General features: G+C 44.3%; 1 protein-coding gene across 5 annotated transcripts in view; it reads right to left on the reverse strand.

Moving 5' to 3' along the window:
• The window catches only part of PPP1R16B (protein phosphatase 1 regulatory subunit 16B), a 124,273-nt gene that overhangs the window by 14,482 nt on the left and 85,029 nt on the right, over nucleotides 1-24,762 (reverse strand). For 2 of the 5 annotated variants that reach the window (XM_081196287.1, XM_081196288.1), the window contains exon 3: nucleotides 2,836-2,906. In XM_081196287.1, coding sequence (XP_081052413.1) covers nucleotides 2,836-2,906 — 71 coding nt within the window. Of the gene's footprint in view, nucleotides 1-933; nucleotides 1,399-2,835; nucleotides 2,907-14,550; nucleotides 14,775-16,944; nucleotides 17,001-17,717; nucleotides 17,969-24,762 lie in introns of those variants that run through there. The other 3 variants (XM_081196289.1, XM_081196290.1, XM_081196291.1) reach the window with 3 other exon arrangements.

The following is a 24,762-nucleotide window of genomic DNA, read 5'->3' on the forward strand; positions in this document are numbered from 1 at the left end:
CATAATGTTGGAATCGGGCCTTTAGTGTGGTGCCATTATGAAACAAACACCACCCTAGGAAATTCTAAATGTCAAATACCAGCAACAAAAGAATATCTGGAGTTCAGTTGTCTAGAAATTTGCCTTCCATCTGCAGTAGTGATATGACATTGTTACATGTTCACATTATCTATTAATGTTTGCATTTATCACCAAAATGGTATAAACACACAAAATGGTATTTATCACACAAAATGGTATTTGACCCTTGTATGCCCTCATTTCTGCTCATGACTAGAGGAACAAACAGTTTTTAAGCTATGTGATGACTGAACAATGAGCCTGGTCAATATATGATACTGGAGTCAATAATTTTAGTGAGCTTGCTTTCTGCAAAAGCTTTCCCACCTGACTAGAAAGTCACTTTTACAGACCAAAAATGTTTTCCTTTGTCATAGGGTCAACAAAAAGGAAACATCATCATATTTATTTATTTAACTTAACTTATGAATCACTTCCTATGAGACACCTCCACGTGATTTACAAGACAACAAAACAGTTACATATATTAAAAAACAGTTTGCAATTACATATATAAAAACAATTTTTGAAATAGAACAACAGTTTAAAACAACAACGGCACTTACATAAAATCAGTTAAACAAACAAACCAGAACAGATACCAACTGCCATTAAGATTTTAGAAGCTTTGCTGAAATATATATTTAAATATATATCTTTATATTTAGCTTGTTTCAGGAGCTAGTTTGCATGTCAAAGTAAACAACTACCCAGTGCCAGAAAAATAATGCTCATTTGCAGAAGAATCTGGGCTTCAGCCATGGGGCATCAATAGCTGCATTTACAAAACCTACTAAGAAAGAACGAAATTTGGATGAAGTTATCCGCCTCCAGAATCAGCTTAACAACCCTCCCTCTGTTGTTACTACCCACCTCCTCAGTGCCTAGAAAATAGGCATCCAGATGGTCTCCGGAAAACCCAGCAGCCATCTGATTTCAGAAAGTTGAGGAAATAAGGATACGACAGTGAGTCCAATCTCATTTCCCCCACATCAAAAGCCCATTCAAACACATTATCAACCTGAATGATCTGCCTTATAATGATCTATCCTAGAATGATCTGCCAATTATCCTGCATGGTCCTTTTCTTATCATCTTTTGGGTTGTTTTGAAGATCAGAAACATGCATGTAGCACATCCAGTTTGAGGACACTTCTGCTTATGCTGTCCTCAATTTAACCTACACAGTTGGTTCAAAACACATAAAGCTGTCTTCTACTGGGTTAGCCTATAAGTCCAATATTGGCAGGGGCTTTCTGAACCAGCTGTGATCCACATCCTTGTATTAGTTTATTAAAACAGATGTGAGGATGCATGTGGGGATCTGGATCTCGGGAAGTGAGGTTTAAACATTTCCCCGTGCTATTTTACCCAACATAAAATTATTAGCCAGAGTGGAGTTTGTGTGAACAACAGGTACAATTCTCTCTCTCTCTCTCTCTCCCCCCACATTTCAATAGTTTTACAGTCATCTTAACATTTCAAAACTTGACTTCCTCCTCTTTCTATGGTTCCTGAAATTGATTTTTTTATCATTTCCTGCATATTCTAAATAAACTTAACTTATTCTTTTATTCATCTACTTTAATTATATACTCTGATGAAACTGCAGGTTATTACAGTAACCCTGCCAATGTCCTTATCTGTTTACAATTTGTTTGTAAATATTCAATAAACCATTTCCATTCTTTTATATATATATATATAAAGTTTGTTATCTTGATTTCTTGTTTTTCTGGTAAGTTTCACCATTTCTGCATAGTCCATAAGTTTTTGTATCCATTCTTCTTTCGTCAGGACTTCTTTCCATTTTGGGGCCAATAACATTCTGGCCGCTGTAGTCGCATACATGAATAAATTTCTGTACTGTAGTTCTACCCCTATAATTCCAAGAATGAAAGCTTCTGGTTCCTTTGGCAAATGTTATTTTAAACATCTTTTTTAATTAATTATATATCATTTTCCAGTAAGCTTTAACCTTACTACAAGACCACCACATATGGTAGAAAGTATCTTCTTTCTCTTTGTATTTCCAACATTTATTCGATTTTGATTTATACATTTTTGCCAATTTACTCGGTGTTAGATACCATCTATATAAAACAACAGGTGAAATTATTTGTAGGGTGTGTGTGTGCCAATGGTGGTCAACCAATGGTGTACAGCCAGCTTTCCAAATGGTAACAAGTAAAACGTAAGTTAGTTTATTGAAATCCCAGTCAGGTAATAGCTTTATTTGGACCCAACAAAATGTTACAAAAGACAGTCGTACCTTGGTTTTCAAACAGCTTAGTTCTCGAACGTTTTGGCTTCCAAACGCTGCAAACCCGGAAGTGACTGTTCCGGTTTGCAAACTATTTTTGGAAGCCAAACATCCGACGGGGCTTCCAGCACCCAATCAGAAGCCACGCTTTGGTTTCCGAACATTTTGGAAGTCGAACGGACTTCCGAAACGGATTCTGTTCGACTTCCAAGGTATGACCTACATCGGGGCAAACCCAAAGCAGCCAGGCTTTGTCTTTTCAAAAATGAGGAGCAACTATTTTTTCTCTCTGTCCCAGAATCCTAGATGTGCTCCCTGTTTATTCTTTTCTATAGATCAACACAAACTACATTAACCTTTTATCTCCTTTGGCTTACTAAGTAACTGGGGACTTCCTGCAGTTCTAGTTCATTCCTCCCGTGCTACACTGACAGCATGGCAACAGCCTACGTGAGCATTTTCTTTCATCTGACCCTGCCTGATGTCACACTTCACCTTCCCTAAACACTTACCTGATGCAGTGCAGTTAATCCATCTTCATTGCACAGGTCTGGGCTGAAGTTGTTGTTCAATAAATAACAGACTGCAAGAGACAAAACAGAGAAGTTTGTCCTCAGTAAATATTATTGCTAATTTCACCTTCAGATGGAACAAACAACTGGCAACAAAGAATAAAGAGAGGATTTCAATAGCTAAAATGCCCAAGCCAATAAACGACTCTTGCAGGGTAACAACAACAGCCTTGAGGCTGACAAATATCAATTATTATGAGGCTGTTCTACAGAATGGGATTCTCCCATGCCTGTTGAAATTTCCTGTGTGGATGGTGTTATTTTGACCACATAAGGATTGACACCTGGTGAATGGGTCCACTATTAGTATGCAAGGTTACATTCTAAACTGAGGAGATAGAATTCTGAACAGTATTACTTTTACTGCAGTGAAAGGGTTATATGTCTGAACACCTCCATACGTAAAAACACACACATACACACCAAGACAAGAAGCTATTAAACATGTATCCCCCATCAGCTAGTTCTTACATACACTAAACATGTTGAGTAGGAGCATTCCAAAATACAACCCTTCTTGTCTTCAGGTCCAGAACTCTACTACCATGGAATACCAAAGCAATGTGGCTAAGGCTGCAATCTTATACATGCTTACATGGTTGTTGTTTTTAAATTGTATTTTAATCCAACTTTTAGAAGAATCTCACTGAATATATTGGGACTTTTGCACAAGATTAGGCTGCAAAAGCCATGAACTGGTCCTCCATGGGTCTGGTTTTTGAATCACCAACAACATTTTGTCAATGAAAGCACTGCTTTTAGCATTTTGCTCACCCCTCTGTAATGTTCCTGAACGAATGAAAACACAAGCCAAGAAGATAATCATTCTCATTTCCTCTCCCCTCCAACGGCTTGGGGGAGCCAGTGCTACTAAAGAACCAGCATTATATATAAACCTTAATGGGAAAGAAGGCTACAAAATGAAGAGCTTTAAAAGGAACTAAATGAGCACTCCATTAAAAGGCTGTGCACACAGCCTATATGGTGTACAACATAAGCTGTATCAAGTACATTACAGGAGGAAATGTGAGTGTTAAAAAGCTACTTCTCTGTCAGCTATTCAAATTACAAGCAAAGACCTAAAAGATGTGTCTAAATAAATTGAAATCACAGATGTCATGGGCAATGGGTTGTCTCCAGTGCTGGCTCTACATAGAGTAGACCTATTGAAATTAATGAACCTATTTTAGTCATCTCAATTAACATCAGTGGATCTACTCTGAGTAGGAATAGCACTGGATGCCACCCTATATATGCATTCTGTCTCTAAGGTCCACTGACGTAAACAATTAGATGAGGGTGGTGGTTGACAATGTAAAGCCATTAGATAACTGATGTTTGTTATTGCTAGGAACAGCGAATGCTCAAAGGTGATCATACTTTGTTATTTTATGTAAAAAGAAAAACCCTGTCAATGCATGGGTTGGATTACCACAACGTGTTAGGCATTTGCGATACCAAAAGTGCATTATCTACCTTTATCATTTTCAAATGGACAAATGAACTGATCCATAACATGGCTTAATCATTATGACTGTTTACCTTAGGAACCCTCAGAATGGTGGTCTAGTCTACACAATGCAGTAATGTGAGATGGGAATGCCCTCTAAATATTCTCCCAGCTACACAGAGAAGATGGCATGATCAAGAATCCTGGACCTCACTGAACAGAACAGACGAGGGGCAACAAGCAGGAGGACCCAGGAGACTGGGTCTTCCTCTACTTCTACCTCCACATCAGCACATTAGTGTAATTTGCAGAAGACATGGCTGGCTCACACAGCACTCTTCTTGAAGACACAGGCAGCCTAGTTCTCCCTCAGACAACCCTAATATAACAGACCTGTGAATGTGTGTTTACAAATTTGTAATTATGAATAGGATTTAGGACATAGATGGAGGAAAAATGCCTTCCAAATTCCTGTAACTTGCTTAGCTGCTCTCTCTCTCTCTCTCTCTCTCTCTCTCTCTCTCTCTCTCTCAGTGTGCACATTTCAAAACATTTTTTTTTTAAAAAGAACAATGCACAAAAACTTGGTGCAGCTCTACTTAAAACATCTTAGGTGTATCCCTTAAAAAGGCAGTGTACTCTCAGAAGTTGTCACCCCTTGAATACAGAGAAATACTAAATATATAACAAGATAGCCTTATACTTTTATGGGTTTTTCCCTCTACCCCTTTTCCATCCTTCTCCTCCAAAAAAAAAATTGAAAATCAAAATGAGCTTAACCAGCATGTATGGCATATGCAGTCGGACTGCACCTCACAGTATATCCAGTTTAGATAACTTGTGCAACTCATCTAGCAAATCCAAATTTATGTTTATGCTTCTGTTGCTGGCTGGCTAACCACACTGCCCTGCCCTTCTAATACCAACTGACGGATAGATGTGTCACTCAACAGAGGCTCTGATTTGCTCTTGTTTACTTTGGATGTGATTTCCATTAGGACGCTTAATTCAATCTGGCTCATTTAAAAGCCATTGTGTACTAATGACACGGGGATCTGTATAATCATGTTGACCCTGCTTTCAGTGATATGATCCTGTTACTGTGCGGAGATTAATCTTGTCAGTTCTCCCCTCCCCACTTACATTTGAGAACAAATGTCAAAATAAACAAAACTTGCCAGTTCTATTCTTTTCTCCGTTGACGATGATATTTTAGGAGAAGTACCATGTCCGTTTAAGTCATAAAAAGAGCCCATGGAACTATATATTTTCCATTGCTAACAATGGCATTCCTGTTTTATCTATAAAACCTATGAATGAAGGCAGCAGACCTTTCCAGTTTTATGTCCAACATATGTTTTCAGAAGTTTCCTGCCCAGTGCAGGATCCTACAGGGAAGGGAGCAAGGCAGGTCAGTGGCTGCAGGACCACTGACAGCTCTGAGTACTCCCTTGAGGGTTGGGGGCAAGCTGAGGGCAGATCGAGACCCTGCACATGACTTCCCCCAAAGAATCCTGGGGGAAAGTCATGCGCTTTAAATGTGCATTGAACTTGCTTGAAATGTAGGTATGGCTCTGCCCTGAGCCCTTAAAAGCATCTGCATCCAGACTACTCCCAGGCTCCACCCCTTTGTGGATAACTAGTCTTAAAAGACCAACCCTTTGGTCTAGAGGTGGGCACTCGTCCTCCATTCCATAGCTTCCACCCTGTGCCCTCCTTGTTCTGCTGGGAGGAATTGGGTTCCAAAGGCTCACGGGAAGGTGTCAAACCAATGGCCTCAAGTTGCAAGAAAGATCTTCTGACTTAACATCAAGAAGAACTTTCTGACAGTAAGAGCTGTTAGACAGTAGAAAGGTCTCCTTCGGGAAATTATGAACTCTCCTTTAATGGAGGTTTTTAAGCAGAGGTTGGTTGGATGGCTGTCTGTCATGGATGTTTTAGCTGAGATTCCTACATTGCAGGGGGTTGAGGTCCCTTCCAACACTACAATTCCATGATTCATTGTTAGGTCTATTCTCCACAAACGTCATCTGAGCTAGTGGTGAGCCCCACATCCTATGGGCATGTACTGTGTGAAGGAATTCTTCCTTTTGTCCGTTGTCAATCATCAATTCCACTGGATGGCAAGGTCCAAATGGTCATAACTGCAAGACAGTGAGGAGGAGGAGGAGACATCACTCCAGAATGACCTGGCGAGTCTGGGGAGAAGTCATGAGTTACACATAACTTGAGCATGGGCATGTTGCTACTTTCAAGAGCCAGTTCACCGTGCATACAAATCATTCTGATCACCCCTGGGATGCAGTTGCTCACATCAACTGTTTTGTAGCGCAGATGGGATAGGCTCCCAACATTGCTAGGATGTTGTTTGTGAGGATTAGATGCAGTGAATAATCACATGACAGTTTCCCTTATTTCACCAACCCACTGATGCTATGGTTGCTTCCTGGAATAGCTTAGTCAGCTGTAAGTAAAGATTAAGGTTTAATGGGGAATTTGTTCCTATTACACCTCCCCACCCACAAAAAAGGGAAAATAATTTGCTCTATTCACACTGTAGATAAAAACATGCATGACCATCCCTCTACAAACCAAGTAAGAAGCTGACTTATATATTTCTGAAATGCAGGTTGTTAACCATATGGCTCTTTGTGAGCCATCTGATATTTTATCATCGTTCAGAACATTAACTCTCAGTTACAAATACAGTCATGCTCAGGAGGCCCTGCAAATTTCAGAGTGTTTCAGGCTAATGGCCAGTTTCCAGCTGATGGAGAAGATGCCATGAATGGGCCAGGCGTAGGTGGAATTGTATTCCTGCAGACTTGGCAGTGGCAGCAGGTTGGTTTTCCTGCCACACCTCATTACAATCCCCCAAGATTCTGCAACAATGTTCTGGCAACAGATCCTCTGTGACTACAGCAAAGGAACTTCAAGAATGCAAAGAACTGCAAAATGTACTCCAATCTTATACTGCTTCTATAGTTACACTCTTCTCCTAGGATACCCTGGGAGCAGGAGTTCTGTGAGGTCACAGAAAATCCTTGCCATTACAATTTTCAAGATATTTGAAAAGTCAGAGCATTGAAGCTTAGTTCTCCATTCACACACTGGAGAGACAAGCGGAACTTCACCTGCCAGCCCCATTACTGACATAAATAAATGGAAAGCAGGGAATGGTGTGTTTTCCAAACTCTCCGGACTCAGCTATACGGCTGCAAATAAAACGTTTTAATACAAGGTGATACTAGATAGCGATGGTGAACCTTATGGAAAATTCAATGTATTTTTTAAAACACTTTTTAAAAAAATAATAATTCAGAATGGTTTTTATATGTGTATAGATTCCACTTCCATTTATTTATTCTCTCACCCACCCATGTAAGGTTGTGATCACAAGTGCTGGGAGTGAGCGTAAGTTGCAGGGCCACTCTACTTTAGCAAATAGAATGCAGCAACTTCTGCTTCACTAGCCACATTCTTTTACTGTTAAATTTGACTGTTTAGTTTTGCACTTTTAACTGCTCAAAGGGTCATGCACTGTGATATATAGCTGCAGCTTGTTCTAGTACATCAGGCCCAGTGGCGTAGCGTGGGGGGTGCCAGGGGTGCCGGCCGCACCGGGCGCAACATTTTTGGGGGCGCGTTTGGCCGGCCCCCCTCGAGGAAGTGGGAACCTCTCCAAGGCACAGCGTGCCGTCGGTAGAGGAAAAAAGCCGCGCAGCAGCAGCAGCAAAGTCGGGAGGAGGAGGAGGTGGAGCGAGCCTGCTATTTCCTTGCAAAGTCGGGAGGAGGAGGAGGTGGAGCGAGCCTGCTAATTCCTTGCTGGGAATTAAGCGGCTCAAAGAGGCAAAGGAAAAGAGGTGGAGCCGCTGGCCCGGAGGGGAGGAAGCTGGAAAGAGCAGCGCGCCAAGCGCACGTGACGCAAAGGGCCTGCCCAAGTGCAGGCTGAGCTCCCCGTGGCAGGGGCGGAGGGAGCCTCCCTTCCTTTTAATGGGCAAGCATTTTCACGCGGGGAATCTCTCGGGGAAGGGGGCATTTGGGAGAAGTGTGGATACCTCGGTTGGTTGGAGCGCGGCGATGAGAACGCCAAGGCTGCGTCTCTGATCCTCGTTTGGGACGGCTGCATATTTATCCCTGCATTGCAGGGGGGGTTGGACTCGATGACCCCCAGGGTCCCTTCTAACTCTATGATTGGCGGGGGGGGGACTGAGAGGCTGGCCTTAGGGACAGAGGCAGATCTAGCTGCTCCAGCGCCCGGAGCGGTGCACATGCCATGGGGTGAGTGTCCCAGGGGGAGAGATGCCCATGGGGGGTGGAGCGAGCTGTCCATGCTGGGCTGCTTCCTGGGGGGTGGGGAGCCATGCCGCTTTGCCAGCGCCCTTCTTCCTTTCCCTCTTCCTTTTAACAGCTATGGGGAGGCTCCCCCCCCCAGCAGCCCGGAAGCGAGGGGCAATGGCGCGACGCTGGCCCACAACTCCAAAGCCTCCCCCAGCTGTCAAAACAAAGGGGGAAGGTGGGGAAGGCCGCTGGCAAGGCGGCGCATCTCCACCCCTTCCCCTGACGGCTCGGGGTAGGCCTGGGAGTCACGGTGCGCCGAATGTCATCCCCCTCAGTGATGACACCTGGTGTGGACCGCCCCCACCGCCCCCTTCCTCTGCCCCTGCTTAGGGACAGGCAGAGCCTGGGCTCCTCGGAGTTGACAAATGGAGGGGTGCACATGGAGGGACCAGCAGCTGGCCAAAGAGGGGAAATATTATTGACTTATTCGCAGAATCTATAGCCTTCTCTACAGCTGAATTCTCCCCACTCCCAAGAGTGGGGAGCAAAGTAATGAAAACAAATAATAATAATAATAATAATAATAATAATAATAATAATAATAATAATGATGATAATTTATTTAAGCCCTGCTTATCTGGCTGGGTTTACCCAGCCACTCTGGGTGGCTTCCAACAGAATGTTAAAGTACAATAACCTATTAAACATTAAAAGCTTCCCTAAACAGGGCTGCCTTCTGATGTCTTCTAAAAGTCTGGTAGTTGTTCTTCTCTTTGACATCTGGTGGGAGGGCGTTCCACAGGGCGGGCGCCACCACCAAGAAGGCCCTCTGCCTGGTTCCCTGCAACTTGGCTTCTCATGAGGGGACCGCCAGAAGGCCCTCGGAGCTGGACCTCAGTGTCCAGGCAGAACAATGGGGGTGGAGATGCTCCTTCAGGAAGAAGAACAATTTACAAAATCTTTTAAACAGGTCCATTGAAAAACTAATCAACGTCCTATTTGTCTGGGGGGAGGTGGGGGGGCAGTGCCTGCCTGTCCCTTTCAAGCACGGCTGGGAAGAGGCCTCTGCAGGCTGAGCAGTGGCGTAGCGTGGGGGGTGCAGGGAGGGGGCCGGCCGCACCGGGCGCAACATCTGGGGGTTAGGGTTAGGGGGCGCAAATCCACGGGTTAGGGGGCGCAAATTACTTCCCTTGCCCCGGGTGCTGACAACCCACGCTACGCCACTGATCAGGCCTACTTCTCTTATCTGAGAGCCTCCAATCATTCTTCAGGGCTGGCTCTGCTTCTGAACACAGCTTCTTTATCACAATCTATGATATACGGCCAGTCTTACCTGCTGAGCCAGGAATCCAGACACACTTCCAAAAGATTCCTCAAGGCTCAGAGAGTTCAAAGCCCAAAGAGACTACCTCATGCCTATAATGCACAGCCTTCATCATGCCAGCTACACAACATGGTATCGCTGTGCAAGGATTTGGGCCTCCAAGGTACCATCTGTTCCTTACTGAGGCCATGTGCAAGAGGAAATTTCACACAGGTAAGATAAACTGCTAGACTGTTGCCTCATTCCAGAATCTCTCTCCCTCTCCCCCCACATTTCTTTTTCATGAATATCTCTTGACAAAGCCTCTTTGCTTTCAGATTACTGCTTAGTCCTGAGGAGTTATCACTCCTAGAAAACACTCTGTTGACCTTTCAGTTACATTTCAGACCTCCATCTGTGTGCAAGCTTTCACTTTGCCACTGGGTCAGACTGCTAAGACACTGGTGTTCAACAGCCACACAAAAAAGTGTAGGGGATGGAGGAATGCAATTTCTGTGCAAACTGGCCTGAGCCATGCCTCCTGAACTAATGTGCAGATTGGAACAGAAATATCCTTCAGATTATAGTGGTACCTTGGTTCTCAAGCGCCTTGGTTCCCAAACGCCGAAAACCTGGAAGTAAGTGTTCCGGTTTGTGAACGTTTTTTGGAAGCCGAACGTCTGATGTGGCTGTTGGCTATTGTTTTTGGGGCGCCTGCACCAATCAGAAATCAGAAGCTGTGCCTTGGTTTTCGAACATTTCAGAAGTCAAACGGACTTCTGGAATGGATTAAGTTTGGCACTTTTGTTTTTGCTATTTATTTTGCTTTTTTGTTTTTGAGGCTTTTTCGGTTAATCTGTTTTTGTGATGGTATGGATGATAATTTTTATCATCTACAATACTGTCTTATTTATTTTATAGTACAGTACATGGATTATTGCTTTCATTTTATGGATCAATAGTCTCGTTAGAGAGTAAAATTCATGTGAAATTGCTGTTTTAGGGTTGCTTTTTTAAAGTCTGGAACGGGTTACTCTATTCTGCATTACTTTCTATGGGAAAGCGTGCCTTGGTTTTGGAACACTTTGGTTTTGGAATGGACTTCCAGAACGGATTAAATTTGAGAAACAAGGTACCACTGTATTCAAGCTATCCTTCAGATTTTGCACTTTTCCAAATTTAGCAATATAGTACTTGGCTGTAAAAATGTACAAAAACACATTAAACTTGGTGCATCATCAAGTACATAGATCATTGATCTTCAGCTGGTGAGTTAATAGGGAGTAGCCTGGGGTCTTTTGTAACAGCCCTGGTTTTCCTACCCATTTCCCTCTTTCAAAAACTTTGCATACCCATTGGCAGGACACACTGCAAAATACACTGCCATCTTAAACTGGCCAGAGGCATCTGGAAGGATGTGGAAGGATCATTAGGCGCGAGTGATCATGCTCTTCTGAAGTTTACTATACAGCGGAAAGGAGCAGCCAAGCATACTAGGACTCAATTTCTTGACTTTAAGAAAGCCGACTTCATAAAACTTAGGGAAGTGCTGGGTGAGATCCCATGGACAGCAATACTAAAAGGAAAGGGAGTTCATGATGGCTGGGAGTTTGTTAAGAGGGAGATAGTAAAAGCACAACGTCAGGCAATACCAATGAGACGGAAACATGGAAGGTGCCTAAAGAAGCCAGGGTGGCTATCTAAAGAACTTTTAACTGAATTAAGATTAAAAAAGGATGTGTACAAAAAATGGAAAAGGGGGGAAACCACCAAAGAGGAATTCAAACAAATAGCCAGCACATGTAGACACAAAGTCAGAAAAACTAAAGCACAGAATGAACTCAGGCTTGCTAGAGAGGTTAAAAGCAACAAAAAAGGCTTTTATGGGTATGTTCGTAGCAAAAGGAAGAACAAAGAAACAGTGGGGTCACTCAGAGGAGAAGATGGTGAAATGCAAACAGGGGACACAGAAAGGGCTGAACTCCTCAATGCCTTCTTTGCCTCAGTCTTCTCTGATAAAGAAAACAATGCCCGACCTGAAGAATTTGGAGCAAATGATTCAGCAAAGGAAACACAGCCCAGAATAACTAAGGAGATAGTACAAGAATATTTGGCTAGTTTAGATGTATTCAAGTCTCCAGGGCCAGATGAACTGCATCCAAGAGTATTAAAAGAACTGGCAGATGTGATCTCAGAACCACTGGCAGTCATCTTTGAGAATTCCTGGAGAACAGGCGAAGTCCCGGCAGACTGGAGGAGGGCAAATGTTGTCCCTATTTTCAAAAAGGGGGAAAGAGAGGACCCAAATAATTACCGCCCAGTCAGTCTGACATCAATAGCAGGGAAGATTCTGGAGCAGATCATTAAGCAAACAGTCTGTGAGCACCTAGAAAGGAATGCTGTGATCACCAATAGTCAGCATGGATTTCTGAAAAATAAGTCATGTCAGACTAACCTGATCTCGTTTTTTGACAGAATTACAAGCCTGGTAGATGAAGGGAACGCAGTGGATGTAGCCTACCTTGATTTCAGCAAGGCATTTGAGAAGGTGCCCCATGATATTCTTGTAAAGAAGCTGGTAAAATGCGGTCTTGACTATGCTACCACTCAGTGGATTTGTAACTGGCTGACTGACCGAACCCAAAGGGTGCTCATCAATGGTTCCTCTTCATCCTGGAGAAGAGTGACTAGTGGGGTGCCACAGGGTTCTGTCTTGGGCCCGGTCTTATTCAACATCTTTATCAACGACTTGGATGATGGACTCAAGGGCATCCTGATCAAATTTGCAGATGACACCAAACTGGGAGGGGGGGCTAACACCCCAGAGGACAGGATCACACTTCAAAACGACCTTGACAGATTAGAGAACTGGGCAAAAACAAACAAGATGAATTTTAACAGGGAGAAATGTAAAGTATTGCACTTGGGCAAAAAAAATGAGAGGCACAAATACAAGATGGGTGACACCTGGCTTGAGAGCAGTACATGTGAAAAGGATCTAGGAGTCTTGGTTGACCACAAACTTGACATGAGCCAACAGTGTGACGCGGCAGCTAAAAAAGCCAATGCAATTCTGGGCTGCATCAATAGGAGTATAGCATCTAGATCAAGGGAAGTAATAGTGCCACTGTATTCTGTTCTGGTCAGACCACACCTGGAGTACTGTGTCCAGTTCTGGGCACCACAATTCAAGAAGGACACTGACAAACTGGAATGTGTCCAGAGGAGGGCAACCAAAATGGTCAAAGGCCTGGAAACGATGCCTTATGAGGAACGGCTAAGGGAGCTGGGCATGTTTAGCCCGGAGAAGAGGAGGTTAAGGGGTGATATGATAGCCATGTTCAAATATATAAAAGGATGTCACATAGAGGAGGGAGAAAGGTTGTTTTCTGCTGCTCCAGAGAAGCGGACACGGAGCAATGGATCCAAACTACAAGAAAGAAGATTCCACCTAAACATTAGGAAGAACTTCCTGACAGTAAGAGCTGTTCGACAGTGGAATTTGCTGCCAAGGAGTGTGGTGGAGTCTCCTACTTTGGAGGTCTTTAAGCAGAGGCTTGACAACCATATGTCAGGAGTGCTCTGATGGTGTTTCCTGCTTGGCAGGGGGTTGGACTCGATGGCCCTTGTGGTCTTTTCCAACTCTATGATTCTATGATTCTATGATTCTATGATCTATATTAGCATATGGAAATATTATGCAAATATGTGTTATCAGCATCCACCCCAAGTCCTTTAGGTGCCTAGCAATGGCCCTACTCTTATGATTAATCAACTTAAAGATATATTTAATTGGATGGCAACTCCATTTCAAAATAGTCATAGGCAGTGTAACTTGTAAAAGAGGCAAGCGTGCGCACACACCTTGTTTTTTACTGCACCTATAAGGTCTGATAATAACCTAATGTTTTGGAAGCCAGCAGCTAATTTGCCTTGCTGAACTTTCAACAACCTTTTTGCTTTACAGCATTCTTTCTGTCCTCGGTCTCCTTTGAAAGATCTTTGGTACCCTGTTGTTAAGGCTGCCCACACAAGAAACTATTTTCTAGACCATCTCTTTCCCACCTCCCATGCTCAAAGTCACAGTCAAATTGCAACCGACTCCACTGTTATTAAGTAAAATATATGCCCACACCTCCTGCAGTAAGCTTTGTGTTTTCTGTCTGTTATAAGAAGGCCTCTTGTATAACTGTTCAAAAAAATATATCAAATCACACAAACAACGGAAACTGACTCACTGGTTCAGTGCAGAAGGAACAATGAGACTGATTGCAAAACAAGTAATATCAAGTCTACAAAAGAAACAGGCTCTGGACTTCTTCACACCTTGCACTGCATAACTCCACACTGCTCATGGCACCAATTAATTTGTGAACACATCGAACCGAAAGTCACTTGTAATTCACATACATTTGGCAAGTACATGTCAGAGACTGTCACATTTAGAGACAGTGTAGTCTGGGGGCTGACTGAATAATCTTTGGACCAGGAAGCCCTCCAGTTCAAACATCACCAATGCTATATATTCCCTAGGGCTGAAGGGAGATTAGTAACAGCAATAGCCCATTCCACTTCCCCGAGCAGCTCATACAGTCCTTAGGTTTGAGGAGGCCACACTCACTTTCAAGTATTTGTGGCCCTCTGGATGTTGTTGGACTACAGTGTCCATCCTTTCTCACCATCTGCCATTATGGCTTTGGCTCATGGAAGTTGGAGTCCCATACTAGTCACTAGAGGACAACAGCAAGGGAGGGCTATTGCCTTCATGTCTTGCTTGCAGGGCTTTCAATGAGTATTTTATTGGCACTGTGGGGAACAGGATGCTGGATTCGATGAGTCTGTGCTCTGATCCAACAGGGTTCTTCTTGTGTAACTATCAGAAGCAGAATACATTATGCAAAATAGAGAACCGTGGGTGAAAGTGTGCTCATTCTGCAGAATGTGTACAAGTCACAGAATCCAACTTTTCCTGCTGTTGAATCTGTGTTAACTTAATACTGAATTTTAAGGAAGGAAAGTTGCTGCAGGTGCCATAAGTTTGGTTATCATATTCCTTCCACCTGTCACAGACACCAAGGTTATCAAGTTCCATATCAGAATATGTGATAAAATACGCAACCGATCACCAAGCTTCACTTTATCCAGGGAGATTGGTGATAGATGCAAACACAAGGGTTGTAATTTCACTGAGGAAGTGACATTGGGACTTTTTTTAACCCTTCTTTTATATGCTGTTTTCACAAATTAATCCTCCCCCAGGTACTATTTGTTCTGGAGGGAAAAATTAGGGCAGGCATGATACAGGTGCCTGTATGTTCCCACCCCTCACCCCACAGAACAAATAGCTTCCATAAGGGAGTTTTAGATCAGTGGAAAGTGGCGGAGGAAAGAATCCAAGCCACTTCCCCATTCAGAGCAGCAATATGCCATAGTTATATTTAGTAAAAATAATGTTAGATATAAGAGATCAGTCCCAGATCTGCCAGCCTAATGTGTAGCCAGAACCTTGGCCTTACTCAGGGCTGGCCAAGATGCTGCTCCTGCCCTGATGCCCATGCCCCCTACAGATCTGGGGTCCCACCTTGCCCCCTCCCTGCCTCCACTGTGGTGCCCCCACTGCTGCCAGCCCTGTCACCACAACTGTCTCCTCAACCTGAGGCTGCACCCATGCTGCCACCACAATGCAGCAGCATGGGCACAGTTGCAGCAGTGAGGGCAATGGGAGGGGATTGGTTTGGCTTCCTGAGACAAATGGCTTCACCTTGCATGCACGGGCTGCCCCTGGTCTTACTTGTCTTAGCAGGTACAAAGACAAGAATCATTATATCACAATCTCCCCCGGTCTGGTAGCCTCCATGTGTTTTGGACTATAATCCACATCAACATCAGACAGCCTGGCCAATGGCCAGGGATGATGGGAATTGTAGTGCAAAGTCTCTAGGGGATACCATGCTGAAAGAATATGTTTTAATGGATCAGAGTTAATATAGCTGAAGCTGTTTCTATTCACTTTTCTTTCATAGATCTCTCTTTTTACATATATAATAAAAACACCCTTAGCTTTAATCTTTGCTCTGGCACCCAAAACAATGTCTCTGCTTGAGGGCAAGTTCTCTTTGAAACTATAATAAACTGTGTATTTGTGGAATTGCAAAGTGAAGAATTATTTCCAATATGATTCCCAGCAGTTGTTTTATTCTGGAGACTTGAGATGCAAAACTGCGTGAAAACATATATTCTGATGAGCCTGGAAAGCTCTTTATCTCAGCAGTACAGTCAAGCCCATTTAAACAAATGCTTCTTCTAAAAAAGGGCTCCTGCATCAGACAGAAACCTATTTGGGAAGAGAATGTAAACATTTAAATTAACTCTGAGGCAACAAGAGCCTGGTGAGCGAATCTCAGAAAACTGAAAGACAAATACACCAAAAATTGAACCTACCAAAACTGGGAAAGTTAATGGAATTTTTTAAAATCATTATTAAGTTGATAATGTATTCATATTTGAAACTTAGATACCATCTGCACATTTGCAGAAGATTTTGCTAAGGAAAGCTATTCCTAAGGTTTAATTTTATATCCATTCACTCAACATTTTATGGCATGGTGATTTGTGGTGACCGGCTGACCATATCCGGTAACATAAGATGAAAACAAAACTTATGGGGTGGGCCAAGAATCTACCTTGCACCCAGATCCTACACATATGCACCAGCAACCAGCCACAGATTGGCACCTACTGCTTCACTGGATGTGATGTCATGGTTTATAATGTTGAACTGGTAGGTACAGCTAAACACAAAACCATAACAATTTCATGGTTAATGAATACACGGAGGATGGAAATGGAAACACAAGCTTCAAGTATGCAACAGCAAGTTGTGATTGAAAAGGGGCTGGACTAGATGACTCTCGGGGTCCCTTCCAACTCTACAAGTTTATGACTCTATGACTACCACCCTTGACCTCCACACATTCATTTTAAGGCCAAAACAGACCGCCCCACCCCCATATACCTGTAGGTAAGTAGGGCTCTCGGTACATGATTGGAGACTTTGATTTTTCAGGGTTCCTGGTCACAAGGAGAGAGCTTTATATGCATACACCTGTACATGCAGAGACTCTATTCCCATTTTCAAATGTAGCTGTGGATGTCAGTGGCAGAGGTAATCCATGCAAATTCACTGTGCCTTGACACATATCCATAATATGTGAATATGACCTTAAAGGTAAAGGTAAATGTACTCCTGACCATTAGGTCCAGTTGCGGACGACTCTGGGGTTGCAGCGCTCATCTCACTCTATAGGTCGAGGGAGCCGGCGTTTGTCCACAGACAGCTTCCGGGTCACGTGGCCAGGATGACTAAGCTGCTTCTGGAGAACCAGAGCAGCACACGGAAACGCCGTTTACCTTCCCCGCTGGAGCTGTACCTATTTATCTACTTGCACTTTGACGTGCTTTCAATCTGCTAGGTTGACAGGAGGTGGGACTGAGCAACGGGAGCTCACCCCGTCGCAGGGATTCAAACCACCAACCTTCCGATCGGCAAGCCCTAGGCTCTGTGGTTTAGACCACAATGCCACCCATTGCCTTAGTTGTTGTCAAAGGAAAATTTGACTATGGCAGAGACAAAATGTACAGCCCGCCCTCACATTCATGGGCAGCAAAATGATGAAGGAGCATTTCAACTATTTTTGGGTGGTGGGGGGGACATGGGCAGTGATTTTCAGAACGTGTCTAGGTTATCCAACCTATGCTCCTTCTACATGGCAGCCATTTCCACCCCACCTCAGGATTCCCCACTGACCCATGCTACATGAGAAGAGAACACTGGTCACAATCAGTGGCGGAGGAAGGGGTGCGGTAGGGGTGGTCCACCCCAGGTGTCACCATTGAGGGGGGTGACAAAGGGCCAGGCAGCACTCACCGGGGGCCCTGCAGTGAACCCAAGTCACACGTCTCTCCTGGGAGTGGCACAGTGGCTTAGACACCCACAGGCTCCTGTGCTGCCCCAACCGGTCCACCTGCCACCTCCCCCCCCCCAAACTGTAGGGCGGCTGAGTGGGAGGAGGCAGGCAGACTCCTCAGAGGCCCCTCAGAGCATCCTGCCCTGGCTGGCCCCGCCCCTGGGCGCAGGGCACAGACACCCGATTGGCTTGCTCCACTCCGCCACTGGTCACAATGACACTATGGAAGGAAAAAAATGCCGACTAGCAGCTGCCGGGAGGAGCAGAAAACAGCTAGGAGGAGCCCTGCTTTTGTTGCTGCAAGAATGCAAGAAGAGGTAGCAGCAGCAGGAAAAAGGGCATTTTACCCCTGTTCCATTCTTCCAAGCTCATTTGAACTTTTGGCTTAGCTTTCGTCTTCACTGAGCACTTCATCAACTCTAAGATGCATGTCATTAAACAAGACAATAACTTCATACAAAAACTTGGCTTTTCTCCAAGAAGTGCTTTTAGGATTACTTCTATGGAGAAACACACCTGGAAAACATCATGCCAGAAAAGAAATATAGGCAAGAAAGATCCGTGAAGCTTTCCTGCTCACTGGACATTCCTGCACTTCTCACTTAAATTTTCCATTCCAGGGTAAATCTTTTGCAGTGATTGCATCGCCCCCAGCCCCCAAAATATGATATTTGGGTTGCTCCAAATGATATTGCAAATAGTAAACTGCCCATCCATCATACGGATCCCTAATAAGCAATGCCGCCCCCCCCCCCCGCAGAAGAGCAAGAGACTGAAAAATGTGTACTTCTGTCTTAAAGGTTTTCTGCTTCTACAATCACCATCACAACCACCACTTTATGTGCATGCCGCCTTGCCGCAAAAAAATTATGCTCAAAGCAGCTTAGAAAAATACACCAAAAAATATCAACCATTTCAAGAATAATTTCATAACAGCAGCAATAAAATAGCAACATCCAGCAAATTTAACAGCAAATGAAAAATAAAAAAATTCAATGTAATACACAGTAATATTAAACCTCTGGGCAGTAGCAAAAACAAGGGAGTATGAACAATTTCACCTTGGTCCTCGATGTCCTGGCCACTGCTGGTATGTTTGCCGCAAATTAACCTAGAATCAAGCTCATCAGGTCAGATGCCTAGGCCTCAGTTTCTCCAAAGGAACACGGCTCCTTTGGGCATCACCTTCAGGCAGCAGCTCACCCTGTGATGTTACTCACAGTCCCTTTCCTTCAGCAGCTTCTTATAAGGCTTCCCGAGGCGGGGGAGGGGGGTAGCTGGAAACATTCTTCCCATGATGTTACTCAGGCAAGCATGACTGGCATGAGGGTGCTGGAAGGTGAGGGTCCCGCCCAAACCTCAAATGGTGCATGTTAATATGTCATCAGGGTTAAAAGTTTTATGATTCAAGGAGTCTACAGTGATCCCTTCTGTCATCTCCATACTGAGCCATAAAGGCCCACTTGCCGCCTCCTCCCAAGTATTATGTTTATCTGGCAGAGAGGGCAAGTCACAGTAAGCCGGGTTCATACAAAGGAGCAGGCATGCATGTAATGCTGTATTTATTTGACACAGTACACTGTAGACCCCAGAAGTTCACTGTCCAGACTGCAAGCACAGGTGTGGTTGCCATGTGGTTAAAATGTGACCTCGTTCTTTGCTGGCAAAGGCGAAAAGGTTGGCGTGCCAACATATTTCAAGATGCTACCAGCGGATTTCTGGCAGGAGCCTCAGCATATTTCCTTGACAAAATCATAGTGCCTACTTTGAGGGATCTGTAGTCCTTCTGTGTAACAACCGAACCAAACCAGTGAACTCTGCAAAATCAATGAAACCAGATTTCAAAGTAAGTCATAATCCCTGGGGAATATTCCTCCAATACATGTAGCTCTCAAGCAGCGCGCTGTATGTGTCATCTATACCAGGAAGGGCGTTGGGAGCGGGGATTTCAGAGATGCAAATATGTCTGGTCCTTCAGACTGAGGTTATGAGATGAAAGGTGAGTATCGATGATAACCAAAGAGGACAACTCTTAGCTAAGCTCAGGGAAAGTGCTTTGAACTGATAAGTTGCAATGGTTAGAAGGCATGCAAATGTGTATTAATGCAACTGCTACAAAAGTCCACCTTGAACTGTGCTGCTACCAAGATGGAAACCTTTATATTCCCTGCCTGATCACTGATTGAGGTCAAACAGGCCCCTCCTTACTGAACGCCTGGTGCCTACCGAATACTTAAAAAAATAAAATAAAAAATCAGCAGACATTTTAACTGAAATCTGATTTTATAGTTTTAATTGTTTTTTTTTTATTTTCACTGTACTATCTTCCTTGTACGCCACTTAAAGACTATTGCAATTAAGCATTACATTAATTGTCTAAATAATAATAATGATACTAATAATGACATTACATTCTTCATAAAGTGAAATACGCTGTAAATAGGATGACTGAGGTAGAGCATGTGACTCCTAATCTCAAGGTCGTGGGTTCAAGCCCCAAATTGGACAAAATATTCCTGCACTGCAACCAGATGGCCCTTGTGGTCCCATCCATTTTATGATTCTCCTTGATCACTGCAGGAAAAGAGATGCTGAACAAGTGGGTTCTTTTGACATTCCTAATTATAAAATGTTTCATAGTGAGAAAAATGATGGAAGTATAGGCAGTTCAATACAATACCTAACTCCATAATCCCACAAGTTGGGGTTTGTCTACATTTAGTTCATGCATCAAAGGTTCAGTCTGAAAACATGAAGAACAGAATGGATTATTTCCTTTCTTCCTTTATTTAATGACATCGCTATGGCAAGCCTGAGGGAATTATGGTACTTGCTTTGCCAGCCAACTTAGCATGTTCCAGTCAAAATCAAGTATTTGTTGGTAGTTACCTGCGTAGCAACAGTTGATAGGAAAAAAGCAAAAATATAGATTTTCAATGCTGACCTTAACAACTATAATTTCCTAACCACTACTCATGTTCTCTAGAATTTTATTTTTTAATAGTAAGAAAATCTAAGCACTTCTCTCTCTCTCCCTCTTCAAACAAAGGCTACATGAAGTACGTGCATATCAAAGTTCTGATGCATAGGAAATTTATCCTTCAATATCAGTTAGAGCAGAGGTGAGCGAACCTCTGGCCCTCCAGATGTTTGTTGAACTCCATCAGCCCCAGTCAGCATAGCCAAGGGTTTAACCAGGGTTGAGGAACTCAACTCACATCAGCCATGTAGGGGGAATGGTTAGAAAATTTTGTTCCCTTATCCCTGTGTTAAAACCAATTCAAATATATGCTAATGCATGAAGTTTGGTCTACTTTGATATATGTGGAACCTCAAACAGGATAAAGGGGCCTGCATGCTTAACTCTCATGTCAAAATAAAAGAAACAGTGTTTTCTGCTAGTCAAATCTCTAGCCGTATGTGAAGATTATAACTGTCAGGCAAAAACCTGCACCTGCTCACCTTTTCCACAACAGGGCTGTTTCCACCCCTGCAATCATGGAAGGAAAATATTCTGCTCTCAGGTAAGCAAAGGCCTTGAACCTGCATCCCCCCCACAATCCAAATGTATAAGCATTCCAGCTGAGTAAATACAAAATCTAAATCAAAGAACCACACCAGATGCAGTTTACTAGGCCTGAAATTCAAAAGGGAGCGGGGAGCTCTAGTGATCATAATTAGCAAAGCAACCGAAGAATTCCCCGTCTAGCTGTCTGCAACATGATCTCCTGTGCAGCCTGACACCATGTTAACAGTCAGGCTGTGCTTAAGGCAGCTGCTGCACAGCTCCCCTGAGAGCAGGGAGAAACACCCTTTGGAATCAACAGAAAAGACAGGAACCCTCAGCCAGTGCTTTTTCACACCTCGGGCTTAAATCGGGGTTGGAAAGCCTTCCACTTTAAAATGGCTCCCTTTCTACCCCACATCAATGTTCCTATGTGGTGCATGCACACATGAAAAGGACCATCAGAGGCACTCTCGTGCTGTATCTTGTGTGAGAGTTACCTCAGCCTGTCTTAAACAATAACTGCAGATGGACTTTGCGGAAGGGAGGTAAGGTAACAGGTAAACGACCCCTGGACGATTAAGTCCAGTCAAAGGAAACTGTGGGGTGCGGCACTCATCTCGCTTTCAGGCCGAGGGAGCCGGCGTTTGTCCACAGATAGCTTTCCGGGTCATGTGGCCAGCATGACTAAGTCGCTTCTGGCGCAAAGGAACACCGTGACATAAACCAGAGTGCACGGAAATGATGTTCACCTTCCCACCACAGCAGTACCTATTTATCTACTTGCACTCGCATGCTTTCGAACTACTAGGTTGGCAGGAGCTGGGACAGAGCAATGGGAGCTCACCCTGTTGTGCGGATTTGAGCTGCCGACCTTCTGATCTTACAATATGAAAGGGGAAAAGTCAACTGATGTTTTTCATCTGTCCGGGGTGGATCCAGATACAGAATGAAAATGCTGTAAATAAGTCAGAAATTAAATTGTTACAACAAAGGGGGGAGGGGAAACCTATGTAAAAATCCATATAAATTCCTTTATTGCTCTCTGGCACCATCTGGTGTTGCATGTTTATAACACATTCAAAACATATTATTGTGATGAACGTTGCTGAGTCCCAATGAGAAACAGAAACTGGAGGGCAATCAGATGACATGGGCTTCTCCTAATGATTAGTTGAAACCCCTTTCTTCCAATTTAAACCCATTGGTTCAGGCCCTGCCCTCCAGATCAACAGAAAACAAGTTTGTGCCATGATCTGCATGACATCCCTCCCCATGCCTGGAGTAAAGGTAAAGGTAAAGGGACCTCTGACCATTAGGTCCAGTCGTGACCGACTCTGGGGTTGCGGCGCTCATCTCGCTTTATTGGCTGAGGCAGCCAGCGTTTGTCTGCAGACAGCTTCCGGGTCATGTGGCCAGCATGACCAAGCTGCTTCTGGCAAACCACAGCAGCGCACGGAAACGCCGTCTACTTTCCCGCTGGAGCGGTACCTATTTATCTACTTGCACTTTGATGTGCTTTTGAACTGCTAGGTTGTAGGGACCGAGCAATGGGAGCTCACCCCGTCACGGGGATTCAAACCGCCGACCTTCGGATCGGCAAGTCCTAGGCTCTGTGGTTTAACCCACAGTGCCACCCGTGTCCTCCATGCCTGGAGAGGACTGCCATTTTGCCTCATAATCGTATCTTCTCCCTCAGGGCTAACCGTACCTAACTAATTTAACTTTACCTCACATGTCTCTAGGCCTGTCACCACACCTTTGTCACTTGACTAGACAGATCCCAGTTAGATGGCACCAACTTGGATGGCTTCCAAAGAGGATTAGGCAAATTCGTGGAGGGAAATAGCCATTGTGGCTAGTAGCCCTCTGCGGCCATGTTCTACCTCTTGTGTTGCTGGGCATCACAAGCAGGGCAAGGACTATCGTGCTCACGTCCACTTTGTGGTCATCCCACAGGGATCTGTTTGACCATTGTGAGATTAGGGTGCTGGACTCCATGGGTTTGGGGCTTGATCCAGCAGGAGCTTTTGTTGCTGGACCCAATATTTCAGCTGAGCTGCAGTGAAAGCTAGGGCAACAACACCCCAAGAGCAAGCATAGCGTAATGGATAAGAGGCCGAGCTGTGAACCAGGAAGTCTCTTCCCAGTCACGACCTAGCTAGGTGGCCTTAGGCGATTCTCTGTCAGCTTCAGCTTACAGCCCCCTGCAACGTGAGCATAATAACAGTGGGGCTGCTGGAAGGACTACAACCAAATGATGTAGTGAAGGGCTTTGAACTCCCCAAAGCACTAAGTGCTGCCATCATTATTAAAGTACTGGCACCTACTCTGCTGACAACACAGAGCTCCCATTTCCTCCTGGAGACTTGCCAAAGTATGAGCAAGTTCCCACACTTTGACACTAAAATGCCTTGAAGCTGTGAATGTTGCTAATGCAGGACAGAAACAGAAAGGAATCTCATGTACATTATGTGCAATTTAGGCCTCGAGCGGAATTCACAATACGAGAAATGTCAAAAAAGAACCACTTACTAAATCACCTCTGAACTGTGAACTCACAATTCTGGAGGAGCTTTTGCAGCTGGAGTAATATAAGTACCATATTTTTCACTCTATAGGACGCATTTTTCCCCCTTCAAAAATGAAGGGGAAATGTGTGTGCGTCCTATGGAGCGAAGACACCATAGCCCCGCGACCCTCTCCCAGCTGGGGAGGTGACGCGGGGCAATGGCAGGAGCCTCTCCGCTGCCCCTTTCCGCTGCTCCCTGACCTGCTCTTTGGGGCTGGTGGTGGGCTTCCCCCCGCCAGCCCCAAAGAGCAGGTCGAAAGGAACCTGAAGCCTGGAGGCTTCCAAGGTAGCCGCCTGAACGCACCTTAAACGGCACCTTGTTTTAGAGCCGGAAAACAAGAGGGCGAAAGTTCTCCCCCTCTCTGTGCAGCGCCTCCTGCCACTTCACTGAAGGGGCACTGGGCAGAGAGGGGGAGAATTTTTTTTTCTTGTTCTCCCCCCTCTAAAACAAAGTGTGTCCTATTGTCCGGTGCGTCCTATTGTGCGAAAAATACGGTAATTATTTAGCACGGGGTATAATTTAGCTGTGCATATACTGGTCCCGAGGAGATATGGTTAGGGTGTCAGACTAGGTCCAGAGAGACACATATTAAAATCCCTACTCAGCCATGAATCACTGGGTCTCATTGGCTCACAGTTACTCTCAGCCTAGCCTACCTCACAAGGTTATTGTGAGGATAAAATGAAGAAGGAGAATCATGAGCACCAAATTGGCCACCTTGTAGGAAAGGTGGGGTATAAACACAATTAACTGGTATATACACTATTCTGTTCATTTTACAGCATTTG

The sequence above is a fragment of the Podarcis bocagei genome (assembly GCF_964188305.1).
Source record: "Podarcis bocagei genome assembly, chromosome: 5".
Classification (NCBI taxonomy): domain Eukaryota; kingdom Metazoa; phylum Chordata; class Lepidosauria; order Squamata; family Lacertidae; genus Podarcis; species Podarcis bocagei.